The sequence below is a fragment of the Cryptomeria japonica genome, chromosome 7 (genome assembly GCF_030272615.1).
Source record: "Cryptomeria japonica chromosome 7, Sugi_1.0, whole genome shotgun sequence".
NCBI lineage: Eukaryota > Viridiplantae > Streptophyta > Pinopsida > Cupressales > Cupressaceae > Cryptomeria > Cryptomeria japonica.
The window spans coordinates 120,870,748-120,894,363 of NC_081411.1; the positions used below are offsets into that span (position 1 = coordinate 120,870,748).

Here is a 23,616-nt window from a genome sequence, read left to right on the forward strand (position 1 = left end):
ACAAACAGTAGTCTGAGATAAGTGAAGCTTGAGGCAGAGAGAAGGAGATAATTAGAAGGAGAAGAAAGAAACAGAGGAAGGATATCAACAGGCAGATAAATTATCTCTACAATTGTGAAAATTTGTAAGTGTTACAAAACACATTTGTAACAAGGCTTTATCATTGTATTGTGATATTGATCATTCACTTGTAATCTCTGAGTGGGTGCTTAGAGCAGGGGTAGGTGCTCCTTTGAGTTGTAGCTCATAAAACATTGGGGGTTGGTGCTCCTTAAGTAGGTGCTCAAAATTTACAGGTTGGTGCTCCTTGAGTTGGTGATCAAATTATGAGGGGGTGGTGCTCCTTGGGTTGGTGCTCTAAACATTGTAACTATTATTCACTGTGAGGTTGGATTGGAGCAGTAAACTCCAGTATCTATTCTCACCGAGGGTTTTCCTCGTAAATCTTGTGTTATGTGATGTGGTCTTGTGTGTATGTTCTTAGTTATCTTAAAGTCACACTATCAACTCATTTATTTTAAAGTTTCTAAAACACACTTATTCACCCTCCTCTCAGTGTCCATTTGTGTTCAACACACCCTTGTCAAAATATTTTTTTCCATCCACATTTTCCCTTCATGGGTGAAATTGTAACCCACTATTGTGGGATCACCTTGGAATACCAAGCGATACATGTTGCCTCTTCTAAGACCCTAATTTTGAGAAACCTAAAGAGCACTCCATTTTCCACCTCCTAAGTCATTAGTTATCTTATTTTTGGTCATCCACATGTTCAGGAAAATAAAAATAATTATATTCACAACTTACCTTTATTGTTGCTAGTTGAACCAAACACCCCATATGAATGTATAAAAAATAATTGTAAGTATACATATTATAAATTTATTTTCCCAATACAGCCTGAGTGATTTAAAACACTTTCCATGTATGTTAGATCGATGTTAGAGGATTTACAAGGTAGATAGTACCTTGATCCTAACATTCTGGTGATAGTAGGCTTTATATTATAGATGTAATTGTACTCTCGTATAGTGAAATATTGGTAGGTTCCACATTTTACATATAAGAAAATAGGAAATGATCTAACCATGCTTGGTTCTTGACTTGAAGACTTTTTTGCATATGGCTTAGGTCTAATAGATGAATGTTGCCTACCAATATTTTATTAGTCAACAAATAATGTGTAACTAATAACTATTTTGAATGATGTTCATATTTAAATAAATATGTTTTGAGTTCGCTACAAGATATGAAGGAAATACATATGAATGACATAGATTAGATTGATATTTAAACACATTAACTACCTGTTGAACATCTATTCAAATTATGTGCACCATGGCCTTGGGTTTTTATTACCTACAACATGATGTGGTGATATTTGGATTGTTACATATTCTTAAATCATTTTTGTAAAATAAACCTTTGACACTTATAACCTTTTAATTCAATATCTCTAATTGAAATTTCCATTAAATTTTACTTCTACACTAGGCTCCATAGTATAAATATGCATGGCATCAATATCAATAGATTTCTATAATCCATTAGTATGTATGTATGAGCTTCTGGATTTGATTGTGTGAAATTTTTTGCATCAACGTTTCATATTTGATGCAAAGGGTCGGGTTCATGACTCAACAACTTGGAAACATTTCAATGCCCTTCATCAAACACAATACAAGGCTTGTATCACAAATCTTCAGGCATCCAAAAATCTCAAATACATATGGAATCATCAATAATTAGGTCCTAAACAACAACCATATCATACTTCAAAAACGCAAAACTCCCCTTCATAATGACTCCTTGCCTTATGGCTACAAATGACAATTATAGTTTCTACTGTTCACTAGACCCTAGTAACTTCAAAGACTTCCTATAGCAATTCAATACAACATCATTGCACTGTGGATAACCTTCAAGAATAAGAGACCTATCAACAATCATATCTTATACAAAATCAAATACTAACACACCCTTAGCAACCATCAATATGTCTTCAATAACATAAGGAAGTAGATGATCAATTATTACAAAAAATACATTCATAATGACTGTGGAAAATCAGATTTCATAAATAATGACATGGAATAAATCCAAGGATTCATCACTTGATACGAGGGTATTTAAAACTTATTATACACCTATTCTATATCACCACACCATATTCAAATATTAGATCAAAGAATAAGGAAATAAACAACTGCCCTTCATGTCTTTACCAGTCCAATTTTCACCATGAACTGTAACAAACCATCTTTAATACCTTTCACAAAATTGACAATGAAGCCAATCTCTCTAGTCAAAATCTATATTACCTCATTATAGAACATTTATTCAATTTATAGCCAGATCCAATGGTTAAAAAAAAAGTTACGAGGGGTTTACCAAAACGAGTAACCCTCAGCAAGGTTTTGACAGTTTTCACCAAATTTGATATAACTTTTGCAAAACTGAATTAAATGCAATGAAACCAAAAGTAAATTGTAGAGGATTCACCCCTCTAGCACGTTAAATGGGTTTACTAATTATATGAATAAGTTAAGGAAAGTAAGAATTCAATATAGTAGACTGAAACATTGAAAAACATAGAAAATGCATGCTAAAACCAATTTTCATTAATTGTGCTCTCTTACATTGCCCAACCAACATCCATTCAACCTCCCCTAAATATATAGATGCTAACTACACCACAAAAACCTTCAAACTGACTCCAATCACGTTTACATTGATTTGACCATTGGTTACATCTTTTCTTTCAAATTTTGCAATTTTGCATTGCAACAACTTTGCAACTTTTGCTAAACTTGACAACATGACTCCAAAACTTGTCCCGCTGACTCCAAATCATCTAATTAGCCTCTAGACATGGTTAAATGACCTTATTGCATCATCTCAACCCATATTGGGCATTTTTACATGCTTTGACCAACTTTGACCATGTTAGAACCTTACAGCTCACCAAGAGCATAATGGCTTTAATAGCCTTACAAAATTATTTGAATTGACTCCAAATGTTCCTTAGGACCTTAAATAACCTTGAAAAAATATTATAAAACAAAAATAAATGTAAAAATCCTTCATAGGGCATCTAGGTGAGTAGGTGCTCTTGCACCAGGATCACTTTGTGATCCATCATCATCATGAAAGTAGAGAGCACAAGGATAAAATGGATCATAGAGTGTGATACAAAATATTGATGCAATAAATCTCATACAATCAAATCTAGAAGGTCATATAGATATGCATGACATACTCAAAAAGCATCCACCACATCCTTACTGTAGGTTAGATAGGTAAGAAAATAGGTTTGAAAGTTAGCTTTTTATTGATATCGACCACCTATTTTTATTGAGTTTGAGTGTATATAGCAAGATTAGGAAGGAAAAAGAAACACATGAACTTCAAATTTTAAAGACAAAACTATTTGAAGTGAGGAAAAAGGATTAAGTCAAACTTTATTCACCTCATTTTCTGTCTATACATCTAATATGATTGAGGGATGTGAGGAAACTTAGTTGAAATTCTAGTTTAATAGCTTCCTAAATTTAAAGATGTAAACATTTGTTAACCAATGAATAGAGTGAGTGATTAGACTAAGGATAAAATTTTGTAGAAAGCCTCAACAAGTTTTGCTTCTTCACCTGCCACTACCATTGCTTTTCTCTTAGATAAATAATAATCATGGAAGTACTGATCAGATCTGGATTCGAAGTACTCAATAGCCTCATATTCTGAAGCTTGTCTGAACAGGGCTATATGTACGCATGTGCTCTTTTCAAAATGATATTCCTTCTTTTCTTCATCTTCTTTATCACCTTCCTCGTTCTCATCCTTCTCCTCTTCCTCTTCCACTTCCTCATCCTTCTCCCCGTCCTCCTCTTCTTCCTCTTCCTCCTCAAAATAATTCTCCTCCTCATGAATATAATGAATTGGAAAACACAAGAAATTCGGAAAGTACAATAATAGCTGGTTCAAATCAGGAAAGTACACCTTCTCCCAATCCATTACTATAAGATCGGGAAACTCCAAAGAGTTCAAAATTGGTTGCAAAAAACCAGACACTCTTCCTTCTATCTCCATCCAGCAGGAACATTCCTGCAAATAGTGTTAGTTGGAGAACAATCCATCATTAAAAATGAAAAGTTCATTATAATAATAATTTTGAAAGTGTAATCAGATTCAATTACCTTTAGAGACTGAACAAAAGGCTTTATAGCTGACATGTTGAGACACGTGATACTCAATTCTTCCAATCCATCCATCTTCCCCAAACTCTGAATTTCTGGTAACTCCCAACTGGTTTTTACTTTTAACTTCTTTAATGATCTGCAATGTTGGATACCTTCTATTCTGGAAACTTTGGGGCAAAAAAGCATTGTAAAACTTGCCAATGAGCTACAATATTGGATGCCTTCTATTCTGGTAACTTATAGGCAATGAATTATTTTAAATTCCTTGAGGAGAGTCAGAAGTGCAAAAGTTGGGAGCTCATTTAGCTCCCAACACTTACACATAAGCAGTTCACGAAGGTTTACCACACCTCCAATACACCTAATGTTCTTCAGCACATGACAGTTACGCAATGATATTGTGTTAATTGTTGTCGGCAAGCATGTGATCTCCATCAATTGGGCATTGTCAGAAATAGTCAGATCCTTAAGGTTCGGACAACAATCTTCAGATATGGATATTTCGGACAAACCTGTCTCAGATAATTCTATAGATTCCAGTTTGTGAAGTGCAAAATCCCCTGCTCGAAAAGGCAACTCTCTGATGCCTGGACATTTTATTGTTACTCTCCCTAAGAGTTTAAGGCCCCAGACCCAGTGAGGTATATCTTCCAATTTCTTTCCATCAAAAATATGGAAAGATGTCAAGCTGGACAAGCTTCCAAGAGAAGCTGGTAAGCTTGTCAACAGCGGGCAACAAATAAAAAGATTTGTCAAGCAGGATAAGTTTCCAAGAGAAGTTGGCAAGGTGGTCAACAGGTTGCTACCAATTGATAGTTTAGTCAACTTGCGTAGTAGACCAATGTCATTTGGAATACACCTTAAGCTGGTAGCTTTTGCAGTGAGTCTTTTCAAAGAAAACTGATTTGTAATTTGAGAAGGCAACTCTTCTAGTACCCTGCAAGAATTGAGGTCTAAATATTCCAGCTTTGTTATTTTTTCCAGCATGTCTGACCTAAGCTTGAGCTTTATGCAATATGACAGATCCATAAACTCCAAATGTATCAGATGCTTAAAAGAAACTGGCAGCTTCTTCAACTCTGAGCAACGACTCAAATTTATATGACGCAGATTTTTTAACTCTCCAAAACGAGCCGGTAGTGAAAGTAGGCTTTCAAAAGACTTTAACACCAAGTGCTCTAGAGATTGGAGATCACAAAACTCTTCTGGTAGACTGCTACAGGGAGATCTTCGATCCCATCGATTGTCAAATATTATTCTTTTCAAATGCTTAAGACGCCCTATTGAAGTGGGAAACCTTTGCAGCTTCCACCTAGAAGTAAAATCCAGCTCTATAAGCTTCAAAGGAGGCTGCAGGCAAGATATTTTTATTTTAATTGTAAAGCGTGGAATCTTCAATATAGAAGTGTTCTCTTAAAACAAAACACAAAGCAAGATACTTACGTCCACATTGTCTCCCCATAGCTCTTCTATGTCTCCATCAGAAATCTGCAATACAGTCAAACTTGTGAATGTGACCCATGAAGGAAGATTCCTGTGCGGAAACCTATCCCAACAAAGCCACACAAGGTCTTGTGATAATGATACAATTTCTTCTGTAAATTCATTTCCACTAACGAGAAGAATCTCTGAAGCAAGGGAAGATCTAAGACGTTTAAACCCTCTCCTTGAGTTTCCCACGAACGTCTTCAAAAAGAATTCCGACTTCAAAGTTTCAGAACTTATCCCCCTTATCGGCATTCTTTCCTGAATGGAAAAGCCAACAATATAAAATGTTTAAAATAAATATGACTATTTTATAAAATGATTATAGACAGGCATTCTAGTTTCCTACATCCATTGATAATACCGCAGCCAAAGTGATAAAGTTGTTCTCTATCAAGCTAATTAATCATGTACATCTATCAATCCCTTTTACCCCAGAATGTTTGTGAATGTTGAGAATCTGCTGTGAAGACCAATAACGGTTTGGCGAGTGTGTAGTTGCAATCTCTCTCCCCATATCACGAAGATGATCGTGCATCCTTATTTTCTCTGTGTGATTAGCTTTGTCGTAAATCAGCTCGACTAGACACTTATTCACAAGTGTTTCCAAACCATGCAGACCACTCCAACCGGAGCCATCCCACAGTGCGATGGCCACACTTTTCGCCTGTCCAATTAGAAAACAAGCTACATCCAAAAACATCTCTTGCTCTTCCCTATCCAGCGCATCAAAGCTTACTTTTAGCCTTTTTATGATGTCGCTAAGCAATATTCTTGATATTTTATTTAGTTGAGATCGCCAGTAATCTTTAGCTTCTCTTCCATGTAACTGTCCACCTAACACTTTAAGAGACAGGGGTAACCCATTGCAAACTTTTAAGAATCTTTCGACCAAAGTTTCAAATCCAGAGAGTGGAGAGGGTTGCAAGAATGCGTGCCAACAGAAAAGCTGCCTTGCTCGCGAGTCGTTCAATCCTGGCATTTTATATATTGAATAGATATCCCATGACGCAAGGACTCCCAGCTCCCTAGTTGTGACAATCACAAGGCTATCAGATCCAAGGTTGTTGAGATTTGGCAGTAGAGCATCAAGCTGGTCTATGTGATCTACATCATCTAAAACAATAAGAGCACGAACATATCTCAAACGATTTGACAAAATTCTTTTCCCATCCTCTACGTTACCCAATGACAAATCCGAGATATGGAGAAGATCCTGGAGAAGTTTTTTTTGCTTGTTGTGCAAATCATTTTGCGCTGCTCCACGGATATCAAAAATAAAACTGCTCCTTTCAAACGATGAGCTTTTCCTATTGAACAGCTCTTTCGCCAACGTGGTTTTGCCACTGCCTCCCATGCCCACAATCCCCTGAATTTTTACATTGTGGTGTTTCTGCGCAGATTGGACTGCATTTCTCTCGAAGTTTGTTACAACCTCGTCCATTCCAACAGGATATTTGGCTACCTCTAATGGAACTCTTTTCATGGCTTTTACTAAACAATTTACTACATTCTTCAACACCCTTCCCTCATCCCTACACATTTACAAAAGGGAAATAAATACCCAGAGCGAGTAAACATTGTTCGCTGATCTGTCTAGTGGAAATTATTAGAGAATAAGAGAATATCTTGCGATGTAAGATTTGACTAGAGAGGAAAGAGAGTATTTAATACTTACCCGCTGTAATCATTAATTTTATGAGCCTCGAGAAATGACACGTCGTGGAGCGCTTTCATCCACTCTTGAAGCTTCTCTGGCGTGTATCTACCCTTCTTTTCATGCTGTGAGAATGCATCTGCATAGATTCCTTTCCCCTGAGTAATCCATCTAAGGTCAGAGGGGTCAACATAATAGAAAATGGGAATTATTTTTGTGCCTGTTTTGAGCATGAAGGATAGCTCAGCCAAACACCAGGGGGATTGGGCATAGTTGGGGGAAAAAATTGCAATATGAAGGGATGCATGAGTTATTGCTGCTTGTATCTCTAGGGGAATGACATCGCCGGCCTCAATTACTTCTACATCGAGAAATGCCCGCAATCCCAACAGATCAAGTGTATGGAAGGATGTGCTAGCAATTTTGTGTTTCACATCGACTCCCCGATGATTAATAAAAATGTCACATTGAAGCGCAGAACAAGATGAAGTTGCATAGCTTGGTGCAATTTGATCAAAAGCATTTCCACTATCCATCTGATTGAATTGCGGAGGACTTGATTTCAGGGTTTACAGCCAAGGAAAACGGGTGAGCAAATTAGGAGAAGAAGAGGACATAAGCCGTGCAGATAATGGGGACCGTATACATAAATTTCTGTAAAACGCGTGAAAAGGTTGCGTAAGGGATGAGGTCAGGAAAGGAATCAATGTGTGCTTTGTCTAAATTTCCAAACAATTTCCGTATTGCATATTGAATGCACGCTATTCCCGTTTCATTCACGGTGTTTGAATTCAATTGGTGAATTTGGAAATTTCTGATGAATTTCCAAGCAATATGCATGTTATGCCACTAGGACTCTAAATCCAGTATCGCAAGTTCTCTATCGGCGTTTCATTCACGGAGCTTGATTTTGAGGGGCGATTTGGAATTTTGTGGTCAGCCTTTTCACCGACATCTTCAAACTTTATCATGGCCGAATGTTGTTACATTCACAATTGATGCCTTATATTTTTTTTTATATATAAATAAATTTAGTGATCCATTTAAATCTGTAATTTTTAAATTGTAAATATTTAGTTAATATTATAAAAATTATGTTATATTATGTATCAATATTAAAAAAGTTTAAGAATGACATGGACAAAAATATCGTTCAAAAAAAATTGGAATTTTTTTTTTATTGAATAATAAATTTTTATTTAACATGTTGTCAATATAGAATGTCTTTCAACATAATAAAAATAAATTTCAAAATACATATTCAAAAAATATTTATGACAAATTTTTTAAAATATTTTAAAAATAAAAAACATTTATTTCTATAGTTAATGATTAAATCTAAATTTAATAAATATTGGACTATATGTATGTGTGTAAAACTATTTCAAGATTAAATCCCCACTCCAAAACCTTATAGAATATCCTAGGATACAAAATAGTTTTGCAATCACTTGTAGAGCAATTATTCTCCATAAGAGTTGATAGTGTCAATATCTAAAGCTATTTCAACAACATGACATTACCTACAAGTTACAACATACAAAGCAAACTCCAAGGCACCTAATTTATAAATAATACAAGAGTAAAGAAATCTTCTAGACCAAGCCAAAAGAGTCCAAATCCATTTGGGGCATTTTTCCAATACCTCCAAACATGCACATGAAACCTATAAAAGATTTCTTAACCCTTCTTACATGCCTCCAAATATAGGTGTCTATTTCTTATCGAAAATAGCTATGAGAAATGCTCTTACACACCTTACAACTATAATAGAATCCATCATGACTTATAACACTTTCAACTACAAGAGAATCCATCATTACTAGAGAATAATAGCATATTCTTGTACAACCTATCATTACCCAACTTGGGTGCCCACACTCCATATGCAAAGATTCTTCATGACACTTTTCCAGCTTGTCATAAAATCATGTTCTTATGTGTCATAACCTATCAAAGTAATATATCATTGATCATAAATAATCATAAGCTCTTATGCTCCACTCAAGATGTCAACACATGACAGAGAATATTTACCACAAAATTGGATGTCTTCCTCATTTGAGGACAAAAACATCCAAGTGTAACCTCGCAATGTGATTACAACTCACCATCTCATGTCACACAAGATAACAAAATAAGATGTGCAAGAGAATATAAAATAGGCATTAAATAGATACATTAATTAGTTAAATGAATGCTACAATATACTAAGGTTGAGACACTTTAATTCACACCATATAAAAATAAAAAATAAATACATCTTTACTTATTTTTTTTTAAATTCATACAACTTGGGTCAGTGACTTAACTATACGAGAGATAAGAAGTTACACACTTAGTTTATTATTAAACAAGGGTGACCAATTGAAGTATTCTTGGATCAATAACTAATAATGGCCAAGGTAGGTGGGGATGACACCATAATGCAACAGTTATTGCATGAATTCCTTCACAAGTGGTCTTGTGTTTGAATCTTACCTTGAGGATATGTTGCCTAAAAAAAAAGAAAAAAAATATTGGAATCCTGTCCAGTGTAGGTTCTACAGACTTAGGCCTAGACTAAAGAAAAGACAAAAGAACAAAGGTATCTGACACAAGTGTCATACACAGTTGGCAATGAGGCTAAGGATTGTACCTGCAATGAATAGTGTGACTAGTGGTCAACGATGGAAAGATGACCACCGACATGGAGGAAGGAACTACCATGAGGGCAAGCACTAGAGCGATAAGGAGGTTTCATGGAGAGATAAGGAGACCATAGTCAGAGAGATTAGGTGGCAGGATATGGAGAGAAAAGGGTTTTGGGCTAGTGGAGAGATAAGGGGTGCGCACCAATGGAGATATAAGGAGAGATGATTTCAGAGAAACAAAAATGAGGTGTTAATACCTTATAATGCAAGACTTTATTCGGGAATGGGTTCCCCCTCTCTGACCCCATTGGTTCAAAGCTCTAGTAAAAAGCAATCAAATTTAGTCACTTACCAAGTGAAAAAAAAAATAATGGGCCAGGTAGGTGAAAGAAACAAAGGGGAATCTTGACTTCAAAAATTATTTTGTTGAGAGAAGCACCTATAAACCTTTTAATTCTTTTTTATTACCTCAATTTATAGGTCCATTTGATGTCATTATACTCTTATTTAGAAATATTTTAGATAAAAAATTTACTTTAAAGTGGTGGTTGGACCATATAATGCAGCTGCCATAACAATTTTTTTTTTAAAATGGGTCTTAGGAAAGGCTTTCCTATCAACATAATTTGTAATATACTCTAAATAATTATGTTATTTCTTTTCTATTATTTAGTGAGTTCATTTTTTATGTACAAACATAAGGGCCTATTCAATGCACATGTAAAAATATAAAATGGCAGAATACCTTTTTGAAGTACTTAACATTGATATCCTATTATGAAGTCAAAAATAATAATTTTGATGCATAGAAGAAAGTTGTGGATGGTGGAATAGAATCATTCTAAACTATAATTAATGTAAAATAAAAAAACTAATAATAAAAATATAAAATAGAAAAACTATAAAAAAATATGCACACAATAAACATTAGTGTTAGTGATCCACATGTTTAAAAATTATGATTTTATTGATAGAATCTATGTAGTTTAGAGTGAATTTCAATTGTCAAAAAAACAATAAAGTATTAAAAGCAAGTTATTATTATTATTTTAAATGATAAAATAAAAAATTATTTATTTTAAAGATAGACATAAAATCTAAAACAATACAAGTTATTCTCATCTCAAAATTATTAGCAGTTTGTTTTCTATAGTTTATAGAAAATAGAAATATTTGTTAAAAGGTTTGATTTCAATGTACCAGTTAGGACAACAATACAAGACACACTAATTTGGGTATACCATTTCTCAACTATCATAAAATTGACTACCTCAAAATTGATGTTCTTGCCAACTTGATTAATGTGTTGTGTTTTACATTAGTCTTCTCACTTTAGGGTTAATCTCCATCATTGAATACTTCCTTCATTAGCACTCAATATGTTTTGCCAATATTCCTTAGCTTACTACACCTTGGGTGTAAATCCTTATCCTCTATTAACTTAGATATTGGTTGTTACAAGTGTTTTATTACCTTGAGGTGCCTCTACATCACCAATAATACTCATTGGTGATAACCAAAAGAAAAAACAAATGCATAAATGTTTCCTTGATTATTGACCTTAAATGTTTTAGCTAACATCTCATAGAAAAAAATAATGGCTCCATATCAATTTTCAATTGGTTGGGGCTTGAACAAAGAGTGAAATATTCATTATTGTTTGTTCCACAAATATATTATTGTCATTTAAATCAATATATGTATAATCATGAATAATATAAATAAAAACATGATTCAAACATAGAAATATTATATTTTTAAAATAATCAATCATTTTCTTAACTTAAGAAATAAATAAATACTAGACAATTGATAGTATATAAAATTTACATTCAATTTCGTAGATTTAACTACTTAAGAATTTTTTAAATTTTATTAAAAAATGTCAACTAATGAACCAAAACATGAATGTAAAACAAATAATTATTTGACAAATATAAATAAAAGTAATTGAATATATTTAGAAATCCAAATAATTGAAATATTTAGAAATCCCAAACAAATAATTATTTGACAAATATAAATAAAAGTAATTGAATATATTTAAAAATCCAAATAATTGAAATATTTAGAAATCCCTACATATTATTCTAAAACAATATGTACCTTAAAGTCTATTTGTGTGTAATATTTTAGAATCTAAGTATACTTTAAGATACATATTGTTCTAGAATAATATCTAGTGTTGAATATAAATTTTTAAGGTCTATTGAATACAATATAAGCATCTTTTTAAAATATTCTAATTATATTTTATTTATAATTGTCAAATAATTATATCTATATATATATATCGACTTTTTTAAATTAAAAAAACCAATTCATACCTTTGAATTTTTCTAAATAGATAGCTATTTATAAACAGGAAACCATGCATTTTTCTTTTAGTGACGACACATTAAGCACACGTGTCAACACATGACTTTGAATTGGATTGTTATGTGTCAACACATAACAATGTTTTGAAGTCAGTTTAAATATATCAGTTACCACTAGACTTCCTAATGTTTTGGTAAGACTACTGCTAATTTTTTAATTTAAGAAAAGCGGTCTGCATATTATACCATATTTATCGCATTGAAGTCTAAATAATAAAATAAAACTTAAAAACAAATATCAGTTCAACATTGTTGTTTTTCATTATGCATGGCGACAATTACCTACTCCTGGGCCAACACACGACTTTCAATTGTACTTTATGCTTTGATTTCCCCGAGAATGAGGAATAACCAAAACACTTGTGTAAATTGTTCGATTCCAAGAAATAAAATATTGAGTAGAAATTAATGATGAATTAATCTCTTCAAAGCATGCACAAAGCATGCACATAGCATATTTAGCTGTTGGGTATTAAAATAAAAGCTTCGAGGGTAGAAATAAAATTAAGGACGTTTATTGCTACTCAATGAATTTATGTATTTATGTCATCGACATTAAGGTTCAAAAATTTCTTGTATAGAAAAATCTATAAATAGTAAATTATATGTTTTGTGACATCGTTATGTGGAGAGGAATTCTTCAGTTCAATATGGATTGAAGTAATCGGGTAGAAGAATAAGAAAACCCATAAATACTAAATTATATGTCTTGTCGCTTGTCTGATCTCCATGCAACCTTCAAATTTCAATTGATCAAACCAGTTGGAATTATAACTCACCTACGGCTGGTGTTTTGTAACTCACGAAAGTGGAAGATTAAGCAGTTGGAGTGCTCATAAATCTATATTTCATTTATATCTTTCTCATCTTCAATAAGCATTTGTGCTATCTTATTGCAATCAGATAATATCTTTCGGTTTGAATCTATCAATTTGATTTGCCCATAGCAGGAAATAGAGAAGAGTGGTGGGTCAAGGGAGAAAAGAACATATAATTTAATTTGCTAATGGAAATCAAGGCTTGAATATGTTTTCTCTATCTTCACTAGGCTTAGGATCCCTTTGTCCCAACTATAAGTTGCATTCCGTTTCAGAATTCAATGCAATGTAACTTAATGTATGTACGTGTATATTAATGGTGTAGTATTTTTGGTGCAGTGAGGTGGAGTTCTTTCCATTTGTATTTCTCCAACAATGCAAATCCAGAGTTGTTTGAAGGTCATTGTTGCACACCAGAGTATTCTGAACGACACGTGAACAATATTAGAGTAATGTTAACTCCAATTAAGCACTCAGTGTGTTTGTTCTAACATAGTATATTGCTCTGTTGATTACATGCTTCACGTCTAATCTTCTCTCTTACTTGCGAAGTTCTTGATTGCATGTTGATTTAATGCATAAGCTAACTAAGCAAACCATGAGTTAAACTCAGTCTGCCTCTTCCATTCCATTACAACAATTTCTGCATGATCTATCTTCATGCATTGGTTCATAATTTGTATAAAATCATGCTTTGGCATGTAATTTATTTACACATTGAATTAATAGAGTTTCTTTTCTTCTCTTTTTTTGTTCTGGTTTATCCTGCAATTTTTTTTTTTCTCTTTTTTAGCTAGATTCGTATTCTACAATGTAGAAATTTTAACATGGTATCAGAGCCTGAGAGCTAGGAGGAAGGACAAATTATTTGCACGCAGAATTATGAAGAATCAAAGTTGACGTAAACCTTTGTTCACGGGCCTGGCCTTCATCTTCTCCTTTTTGACACATCATTTCAGTGGACCCATCTTGTTTCTCCTTTATCATATTATGAGGGAGATTTTATACTGTTAGTGCTCATGCTTCTTGATTTTGTTTCCAAGTAGGATCAGATCGCTAGACTATTGGTACCTGTATTTTTGACTAGCATCTTCTTCTTGGATGGTTGAGTAGTGTTGTTGAAGTCACTCGTGTAGATTCATGTGCCACTTGCATCTTCAAATATCTGATGTTTACATTTGCTTGCAATCTTATTATTGTTCGAGTAGTGTCATTGGGGTCACTCATGCAAATTGTTGTGTTCTATATCTTTGACAAACAAATCTTGCAAATTAGTATCGTTGGGGACACTCAAACAGATTCTTGAACTTGATCATCATCTTGGCTTTTGAGGAGGTTCTTCATTAAGCACTATCGTAATAGTTACCATTCGACAGTTGTCCACACTTTTCTTGCATCTCAAAGGATGTTTCTCTACACTTCATATAATTACATCTCTTGTAATTTTGAGGAGGGGGTTTATTCCCACTGGATTTTTCCTCTTTGCTCTTTCCTCTTTCTTTTATTTTACTTTTCTCCTTAGTTGGAATTAAGGGGGGGTGTTAGACTAATGCTAACTCCAACTAAGCACTTAGTGTGTTTGTTCTAACATAATATATTTTTCCGTTGATTACATGCTTCACATCCAGTCTTCTCTCTTACTTGTGAAGTTCTTGATTGCATGTTGATTTAATGCATAAGCTAACTAAGCAAACTGCGAGACAAAATCAATCCACCTCTTCCATTCCATTCCAATGATTTCTGCATGATCTATATTCATGCATTGGTTCATAATTTGTATAAAATCATGCTTTGGCATGTAATGTAATCACACATTGAATTAATAGAGTTTCTTTTCTTCTATTTTTTCATTCTCTTTTCTCCTGCAAGTTTTGTTTTCTCTTTTCTAGCTAGATCTGTATTCTACAATGTAGAAAATTTAACACAGTATCAGAGCCTGAGAGCTAGGAGGAAGGACAATTTATTTTCAGGCAGATTTCTGAAGAATGGAAGCTGACGTAGACCTCTTTCACGGGCCTTACATTCATCTTCTCCTTTTTGACACATCATTTCAATGGAACCATTTTGTTTCTCCTTTGTCATATTATGAGGGAGTTTTTTTAATGTTAGTGCTCATGCTTCTTGATTTTGTTTCCAAGTTTGATCAAATCTCTAGACTATTAGTACCTGTATTTTCGACTAGCAGCTTCTTCTTGCATGGTTGATTAGTTTTGTTGAAGTCACTCGTGTACATTGATGTGCCACTTGCATCTTTGAATGTCTAATGTGTGCGTTTGCTTGCCATTTGATTATTGTTTAAGTAGTGTCGTTGGGGTCACTCATGCAAATTGTTGTCTTCTTTATCTTCGACAGACAAATATTGTAAAGTAGTGTCATTGGGGACACTCATACAAATTCTTGATCTTGATCATCATCTTGGCTTTTGAGGAGGTTCTTCATTTCTCACTATGGCAACATGTGAGATTTTTCCAAGATCAAGGGCACAATGAAAAGCATAAACAAGAGACAATAGAATGACAAGAACAAACCGTATTCTCATCAATAAGCAAATGATCAACTAGATTCCAATACAATGAATATAGGCCTGCTTATATAGGCAAGGCCATATGGATGTACGAGCACACAATCATGACATGTGGCTCAATGAGAAACAAGGGTAGGTAAGAAATACTAGGGGTAGGTAGGAGAAATAATATAATATTCCATAAGAGGTGGATGACCCACTGGATGTGGAGTGTAACAACAAAATAAGACCACAAAAGGTGGAATTTCTCCTACAAGCTCTATCCCTATGTGCACACTTCCCTAAGTGTCTCAAATCAAAACTATGAAGAGATGCATTAGACTAAGTTAAATTAAGTAAAGTGTAATAATATCCATAATGAATATTTATTTACACCAACACCGCCCTATAAGTGCACCTTAGGGGAATGAAGACTGAAGTCAACAATGCAAGATGGGTCCCGGCTACTAGGCCATGATAGGTACCCATGTACAACATGCAAATGCAAGCAAAACTATGCAATGCAATCTCTCACAAATGGAGAAAGGGAGAAAACATAGTGGGAAAAAACTCCCCCCCATAAGAGAGGAAGGAGAAGTCAGCTGACCCCCCATAATGACACATCCTGCACTCACAAGAGAGCGTGCAGCTACTGGAACTTACTCTCGGTGAAAGGTTTGGTGAATATTTCTGCAACCTGTTCCACTGTAGGACAATACTGCAAATCAATGACCTTCTCCTGAATTAGCTCTCGGATATAGTGCATATGAATCTCGATGTGTTTGGTTTGCTGGTGCTGGACTAGGTTCTTCGAGATAGCAATAGCACTCTTATTGTCGCAATGTATAACTATCGGTCGTGGAGTGGTGAACCCAAACTCTGTGAGAATCTGTTGAAGCCAAATGGTCTCAGTCGCTGCGTTAACAATGCCTCAATACTCAGTCTGAGTCAAAGAGAGAGAAATAGCATGTTGCTTCTTGCTCTGCCAACAAATGAGGCCTGAACCAAGGTGAAAACTGTAACCTGAAGTAGACTTACGATCATCAAGATCGCCAGTCCAATCGGAGTCTATGTAACCAACCAAGCAAAGTCTTGTGCCTGCTGCATAGTGAATCCCATAGTGATGTGTACCCTGGATGTAATGAAGGATGCGTTTGGCGGCTTTCCAACGAAGCTTATGTAGTTTCTGCATGAAGAGGGAAATCATGCCAACTACAAATGAAATATCAGGGCGTGTATGGGTCAAGTAGATGAGACTACTTGCAAGCTTACGATACAAAGTGGCATCAACTGGTGGAGAAGAACAATGAGCCTCAAGCTTGAGTCCTAAAAGAAAGGGAATTGGTGCAGGCTTACAATCAACCATATGAAAGCGTGCAAGTAGATCAAGAGAATATTTGGGCTACGATAGTGTAATCCCAGAAGGTGACTGTGAAATCTCTATCCTGAGAAAGTAGTGCAAAAGAGCCAAGTCAGCCATAGTAAATCTATCATGCAAAGCACATTTGACCCTACTAATGATGGATGCAGTACTCCCTATAATGATCAAATCATCAACATAGAGCACAAGTATCAAGTGAGAGTCATCCTGTCACAAAATATAGACATTTGGATTGAAATGACACCTAGTGAACCCTACTGAGAGAAGAAAGGAATCCTGGATGAAACCCTACAGCTGCTCCATATAAATCTCCTCATCAAGGTCACCATGAAGAAAAGAACTCTCACATCCATTTGATGTACAACCCAACCATGAGCTGCAGCAATAGCAAGTGTTAAGCGAATGGAGTTCATCTTGGCTATGGGTGCAAAGGTCTCAGTATAGTCAACGCCTGGAACCTAAGAGAAACCTTTCGCAATAAGCCGAGCCTTATACTTATCCACACTACCATCCACTGCAAACTTGGTCTAATAAATCCACTTACATTGAACCATCTTTCTCCCCTTAGGGGGATGGACTAAATCCCATGTGTTGTTCCTCATCAAGGAACTATACTCTTCCTCCATAGCCTGGTCCCACTTAGGAAACCCTGATGCTTCCCAAAATATCTGTAGATAGGAAGTGGTAGCAATGAATGCATATGGTAGATCTCGATGATGTGATCAAGTCCTCCATGTATCTGAAGGATCCCCAACAAGAGAACCCACAGACTCAAGTGTCTATCGAGCCCAATGAGATCTAGGTGGAGGTGGAGAATGAGGCTCCTCAACTGCAAGTGGACCCTGCGGAGGTGTAACCCTGCGAGTTGGAGTTGAAGGATTCTCATCATCTGAATCACTAGCATCACTATCGACAATGGAGGAAGGTGGAGGAGGTAGAGAGGCTAAGCTAGGAGAGCTTTCATCAAAGTGGACACTCCTCTCAATGAACACCTCATGTGTCTTAGGATCCATCAATCTATATGCCTTAACACCCTCAGGATATCCAACAAATATGCAAGGTTGACTCTAAGGTTCCAATGCCTTGCATTTATGTGGAGGTATGCGAGCCCATGCTGGACACCCAAAGACTCTAAAATGTCTAACAATCAGTTTCCTACCAGCCCAAGCTTCAAAAGGAGTAATACCTTGCAAAGATTTGTGAGGAACTCGATTTTGGATGTGTGTGGCACAACTGATAGCCTCTACCCAAAAGGAGGGATCAAGAGATCGTGCATGAATCATACAGCTAGCCATTTCTTTGAGAGTTCTATTCTTGCGTTCTGCTATACAAAAAATCCTCAAGTCTCTTGTTCACATATTCCCTTCCATTATCTATGTGAAGAATCTTGACCACTTTCTCGGATTGCTTCTCCACACGAGTCTTGAAGTCCTGAAACCTATCAAATACTTCACTCTTATGAATGAGAAAGTAGACCCAAGTGAAGCGGGAGTAGTCATCAATGAAGGTGAGGACATAGCAGGCCTTGCTAAATGAAGGTGCTGGAAATGGACCTGCTACATCATTGTGAACAAGTTGAAGAACTTCCAAATCTCTCCAAGCTTTCCCTTTATCAAACTTCTCCTCGGGATGCTTGCCCATGGAACAACCTGAACATACACCCTCTGAAAAACTGATTCAAGGTAGACTTGTGACCATGTCTTTAGTGCTGAGCTGCTGAAGATAGTGGTAGTTGAGGTGACCAAACTGCTCATGCCATAGCTTACTTTTGAAATTTGAATGAGTAAGCAAGGCTCGAGAAGGTGAACTTGGCACAAAGTGGGAGAATGAATAAAGCCTCAAGTTGTCATTGACTTGTCCGACTGCTACCAAGGCATCATCATCAAGTTCCTTTACCACAACTGAATCTGGTGTAAACTCAACCTTTTTCCCATTCCCATAGTTAGTGATTTGGTAGATAGAGAGAAGGTTGGTAGACAAGTTAGAAACATAGATAACATTTTCAAAAGTTCCATCATCCATGTCAACTGAACCTTTCCCTTCAACTTCTACTTGTGTATCATCACCTATGTAAATGTGAGGTACCATAGATGGCTCCAATGAAGAAAACTGCTCCTTTGTAGAACCCATGTGATATGAGGCACCCGAGTCAAGTATCCACTACTGTGAAGAACCTATTGTAGCCACAAATGCTTTCCCTTTTCCCTTAGGCTGTGAGAAAGAGGAAGGAGATGAATCCTTCTTTGTGTAGGTGGATGGCAAGTTGATGTTGTTTTTCTTAAGAAGATTAGTTAACTCATCAACTTGCTTTGTGTGGCATTGATGTTCATCATGACCATACTTTTTGCAATATGCACAAGTTGGTTTATCCTTCTTAGGTGGACTCCTCTTCTTGGAAGAGGATGAAAAATGGCCTTGTGATGGAGAGGATGATTGTCCTTTTTCCTATTGTGGCTTTGACTTAGATTGCTTCTTCTTCTTGTTGGAATCTTTGCCTTGACTTCCTTGATGCCCTTGATTAGCCACCAAAGCCTGGGACTTTGAAGACTTGAGAAGCCCCATGTTCAACAACTTAGATTGTTCCAATATCAACATTTATGTGAAAGCATCAAATGAAGGCATAACATAGGAATTGCCCACTGTCAAACGACGAGTTTGGAAGCTAGACACAAATGTTGCATATTTTGGTGCAAGGTTGTCCAACAAGTTGAATATCAACTGAGCATCCTTTTTGTCAATTCCACAATCCTTAAGCTTTGCCCTTAGCTCATTTGCTTTGGTGACATAATCTTAGATTGTATCAAAACTCTTGGGATCCAAGTTGGTGAGCTCATTGTGAATCTTATAACCTTTGATTTCATCAACTTGACCATACAAATTCTGAAACATATCCCAAGCATCTTTGATTGTAGTACACTTTTCAATATGAAAGATGAGATCATCTAATACATACTTGCACAAAGTTCCAAGATCCATGCAATTCTTAGCGAGCCATTCTAATTGAGCATTAGGATCAGCCTTAGGATCAGGTGGGGCTGCTATTGTTCCATCTATGTAATGTGTGAGACCTTTTTCCATTAATTTGCTCCATACTTTAATTTTCCATGATGCATAATTATGTGGAGTTAAAGGTGGAAATTTATGAGGACTCATTGCAACAAAAATGAGAGAGCACAAGGAAAGAGAGGCACAATCACACAAGACACCCCCCCAAATTCACTCAATCAAAGAACCCCCCCCAAAAGTGATGATTTGGCAGTTTATACTTAGTGCGTGTACAATGGGCCACTTGCAAAAAATGACAAAGTGGACTTCTCATTTCAATTTTACAATTGCCTCAATAAGGCCAAAAGAGACTCAAACTAATAGTGCAAGAAATCTAAACTAGGATCCAAGCAATTTAAAAGTACCAAATAGGCCAAATAAGACCAATATCTAAAATTACAATTTCCACTTAACATATTTGAAATCTGATCATATATTATGAAAGTAGATGAAAAAAATGCACTTTCAAAAATAAAGGCACCTGAAAAGGAGGTCATATGAGCTCAAATGAGACCTTTGAAGTTGCAGAATTGAGGATTGGATAGGTACAGCTGAGAGAATCTGAAAATTTTGAAAACCCTGTGCACCAAAACCAGACAATAACTGCACCACTGTGAAGAGAATGGAATATTATCCCAAATAAAACAAAATTGCACCCAAAAAGGAACAAAACTGAGCAAGTTATGGGCCTCCAAAGTTGACCCAAAAATCTAAATTGCTCAACGGAAAGGGGTCTAAAAATTTCCAAAGAAAATGCTGACTACGCACTGACTAGGCATTGATTGGGCATTGTTGACTAGGTGCTGACTATGCGCTGCTGACTGGGCAGAAGGTACGGATCCCAAAAACAATTTTCAAATTTTTACTTTTATTTTTTTTCAAAAAAAATCTTTTCAAATTGGAAAATAATTTTCAGAAAAAAATAATTTTTTTTTTTGAAAAAAATTCAAAAATTCCGTACCATACCGCCTGAATTGGGCAAAAAATTTCCTCCACACCCAAAAATTGATTTTCGCTAAAATAGGTTGAATTTATACTCGATTTTTATGGAAACGGCCTCCTGGATACAATGGTGAGGTCGAAAAACACTCTAAGATGCCTCCAAAAAGTGTAGTTCCTCAGATCCAAAAATAGAAGCCTTCCACGATGTCTCCAAAAACCAATCAATGAAGCCCCAATGGCTTTGATACCATGTGATATTTTGCCAAGATCAAGGGCACAATGAAAAGCATAAAAAAGAGACAATGGAATGACAAGAACAAACTATATTTTCATCAATAAGCAAATGATCAACTAGATTCCAATACAAAGAATATAGGCCTGCTTATATAGGCAAGGCCATATGGATGTACAAGCACACAATCATGACATGTGGCTCAATGAGAAACAAGGGTAGGTAAGAAATACTAGGAGTAGGTAGGAGAAATAATATAATATTCCACAAGAGGTGGATGACCCACCAAATGTGGAGTGTAACAACAAAATAAGACCACAAAAGGTGGAATTTCTCCTACAAGCTCTATCCCTATGTGTGCACTTCCCTAAGTGTCTCAAATTCAAACTACGAAGAGATACATTAGACTAAGTTAACTTAAGTAAAGTGTAATAATATCTATAATGAATATTTATTTACACCAACACAACAGTTACCATTCTACAGTTGTCTACACTTTTCTTTTATCTTAAAGGATGTTTTTCTACACTTCATAAAGTTGCATCTCTTGTAGTTTTGACAGGGGTGTTTATTCTCACTGGGTTTTCCCTCTTTGCTATTTCATCTTTCTTTTATTTTACTTTTATCCTTAGTTGGAATTAAGCGAGGTGTTAGAGTAATGTTAACTTCAACTAAGCACTCAATGTGGTTGTTCTAACACAATATATTGCTCTGTTGATTACATGCTTCATATTCACTCTTCTTTCTTACTTGTGAAGTTCTTGATTGCATGTTAATTTAATGCATAAGCTAACTAAGCAAACTGTGAGACAAACTCAGTTTACCTCTTCCACTCCATTCCAACGATTTCTGCATGATCTATGTTCATGCATTGGTTCATAATTTGTATAAAATCATGCTTTGGCATGTAATGTAATCACACATTGAATTAATAGAGTTTCTTTTCTTCTATTTTTTTGTTCTCTTTTCTCCTACAAGTTTTATTTTCTCTTTTCTAGCTAGATCTGTATTCTACAATGTAGAAAATTTAACATGGTATCAAAGCCTAAGAGCTAGGAGGAAGGACAAATTATTTGTAGGCAAATTTTTGAAGAATGGAAGCTGACGTAAACCTCTTTTCACGGGCATTGCCTTCATCTTCTCCTTTTTGACACATCATTTTAGTGGACCCATCTTGTTTCTTCTTTTTCATATTATGAGGGAGATTTTATGATGTTAGTGCTCATGCTTCTTGATTTTATTTCCAAGTTTGATTAGATCCCTAGACTATTGGTACCTATATTTTCACCTAGTAGCTTCTTCTTGTATGGATGAGTAGTGGTGTTGAAGTCACTGGTGCAGATTCATGTGCCAATTGTATCTTCGAATCTCTGATGTTTGCGTTTTCTTGCAATTGGATTATTGTTTGAGTAGTGTCATTGGGCTCACACATGCAAATTGTTGTCTTTTTTATCTTCGACAGACAAATCTTGCAAAGTAGTGTTGTTGGGGACACTCAAACAGATTCTTGATCTTAATCATCATCTTGTCTTTTGAGGAGGTTCTTCATTCAGCATTGTGGCAATAGTTACCATTCAATAGTTGTCCACACTTTTCTCGTATCTCAAAGGATCTTTTTGTGCACTTCATATAGTTGCATCTCTTGTAATTTGGGGGGGGGGGGATGTTTATTCCCACTAGGTTTTCCCTCTTTTCTCTTTCCTCTTTCTTTTCTTTTCCTTTTCTCCTTAGTTAAAATTAAGGTGGCATAGTAGAGTAATGTTACTTGCAACTAAGCATCCAGTGTATTAGTTCTAACATAATATATTGCTTTGTTGATTACATGCTTCACATCCAATCTTCTCTCTTACTTGCGAAGTTCTTGATTACATGCTGATATAATGGATAAGCTAACTAAGAAAAGTGGGAGGTAAACTCATTTTTCCTCTTCCATTCCATTCCAACAATTTTTTAATGATCTATGTTCATGCATTGTTTCATAATTTGCATAAAATCATGCTTTGGCATGTAATGTAATCACACATTGAATTAATAGAGTCTATTTTCTTCTAGTTTTTTGTTTTGTTTTCTCCTACAAGTTTTGTTTTCTCTTTTCTAGCTAGATCTTTATTATACAATGTAAAAAATTTAACATGGTATCAGAGCCGAAGAGCTAGGAGGAAGGACAAATTATTTGCAGGCAAATTTCTCAAGAATAGAAGTTGACGTAAACCTCTGTACAAGGGCCTTGCCTTCATCTTCTCCTTTTTGACACATCATTTCAGTGGACCTGTCTTGTTTCTCCTTTGTCATATTATGAGGGAGATTTTATAGTGTTAGTGCTCATGCTTAATGATTTTGTTTCCA

General features: G+C 35.4%; 1 protein-coding gene across 1 annotated transcript; it reads right to left on the minus strand.

The window, feature by feature from the left end:
* Positions 1 to 3,594: 3,594 nt before the first annotated feature.
* Positions 3,595 to 7,874, minus strand: LOC131045442 (disease resistance protein Roq1-like). Its single transcript, XM_057979025.2, has 6 exons — positions 7,360 to 7,874; positions 6,115 to 7,216; positions 5,640 to 5,942; positions 4,517 to 5,546; positions 4,194 to 4,363; positions 3,595 to 4,101 (listed from the first exon to the last, which is right to left on the minus strand). Exons 1-6 carry the CDS (start codon positions 7,872 to 7,874, stop codon positions 3,595 to 3,597), a joined length of 3,627 nt encoding a protein of 1,208 aa, XP_057835008.2.
* Between the last annotated feature and the right edge of the window lie 15,742 nt (positions 7,875 to 23,616).

What these genes read in the sequence shown, in the direction of transcription:
- LOC131045442 (XM_057979025.2), bottom strand. Translation starts at nt 7,874, where the DNA reads ATGGATAGTGGAAATGCTTTTGATCAAATTGCACCAAGCTATGCAACT. An exon ending in AAAATTAATGATTACAGCGG is followed by an intron (nt 7,217 to 7,359) that starts GTAAGTATTAAA and finishes GTAAATGTGTAG; the next exon opens with GGATGAGGGAAGGGTGTTGA. An exon ending in CCTTCGTGAACTGCTTATGT is followed by an intron (nt 4,364 to 4,516) that starts GTAAGTGTTGGG and finishes TTTGCCCCAAAG; the next exon opens with TTTCCAGAATAGAAGGTATC.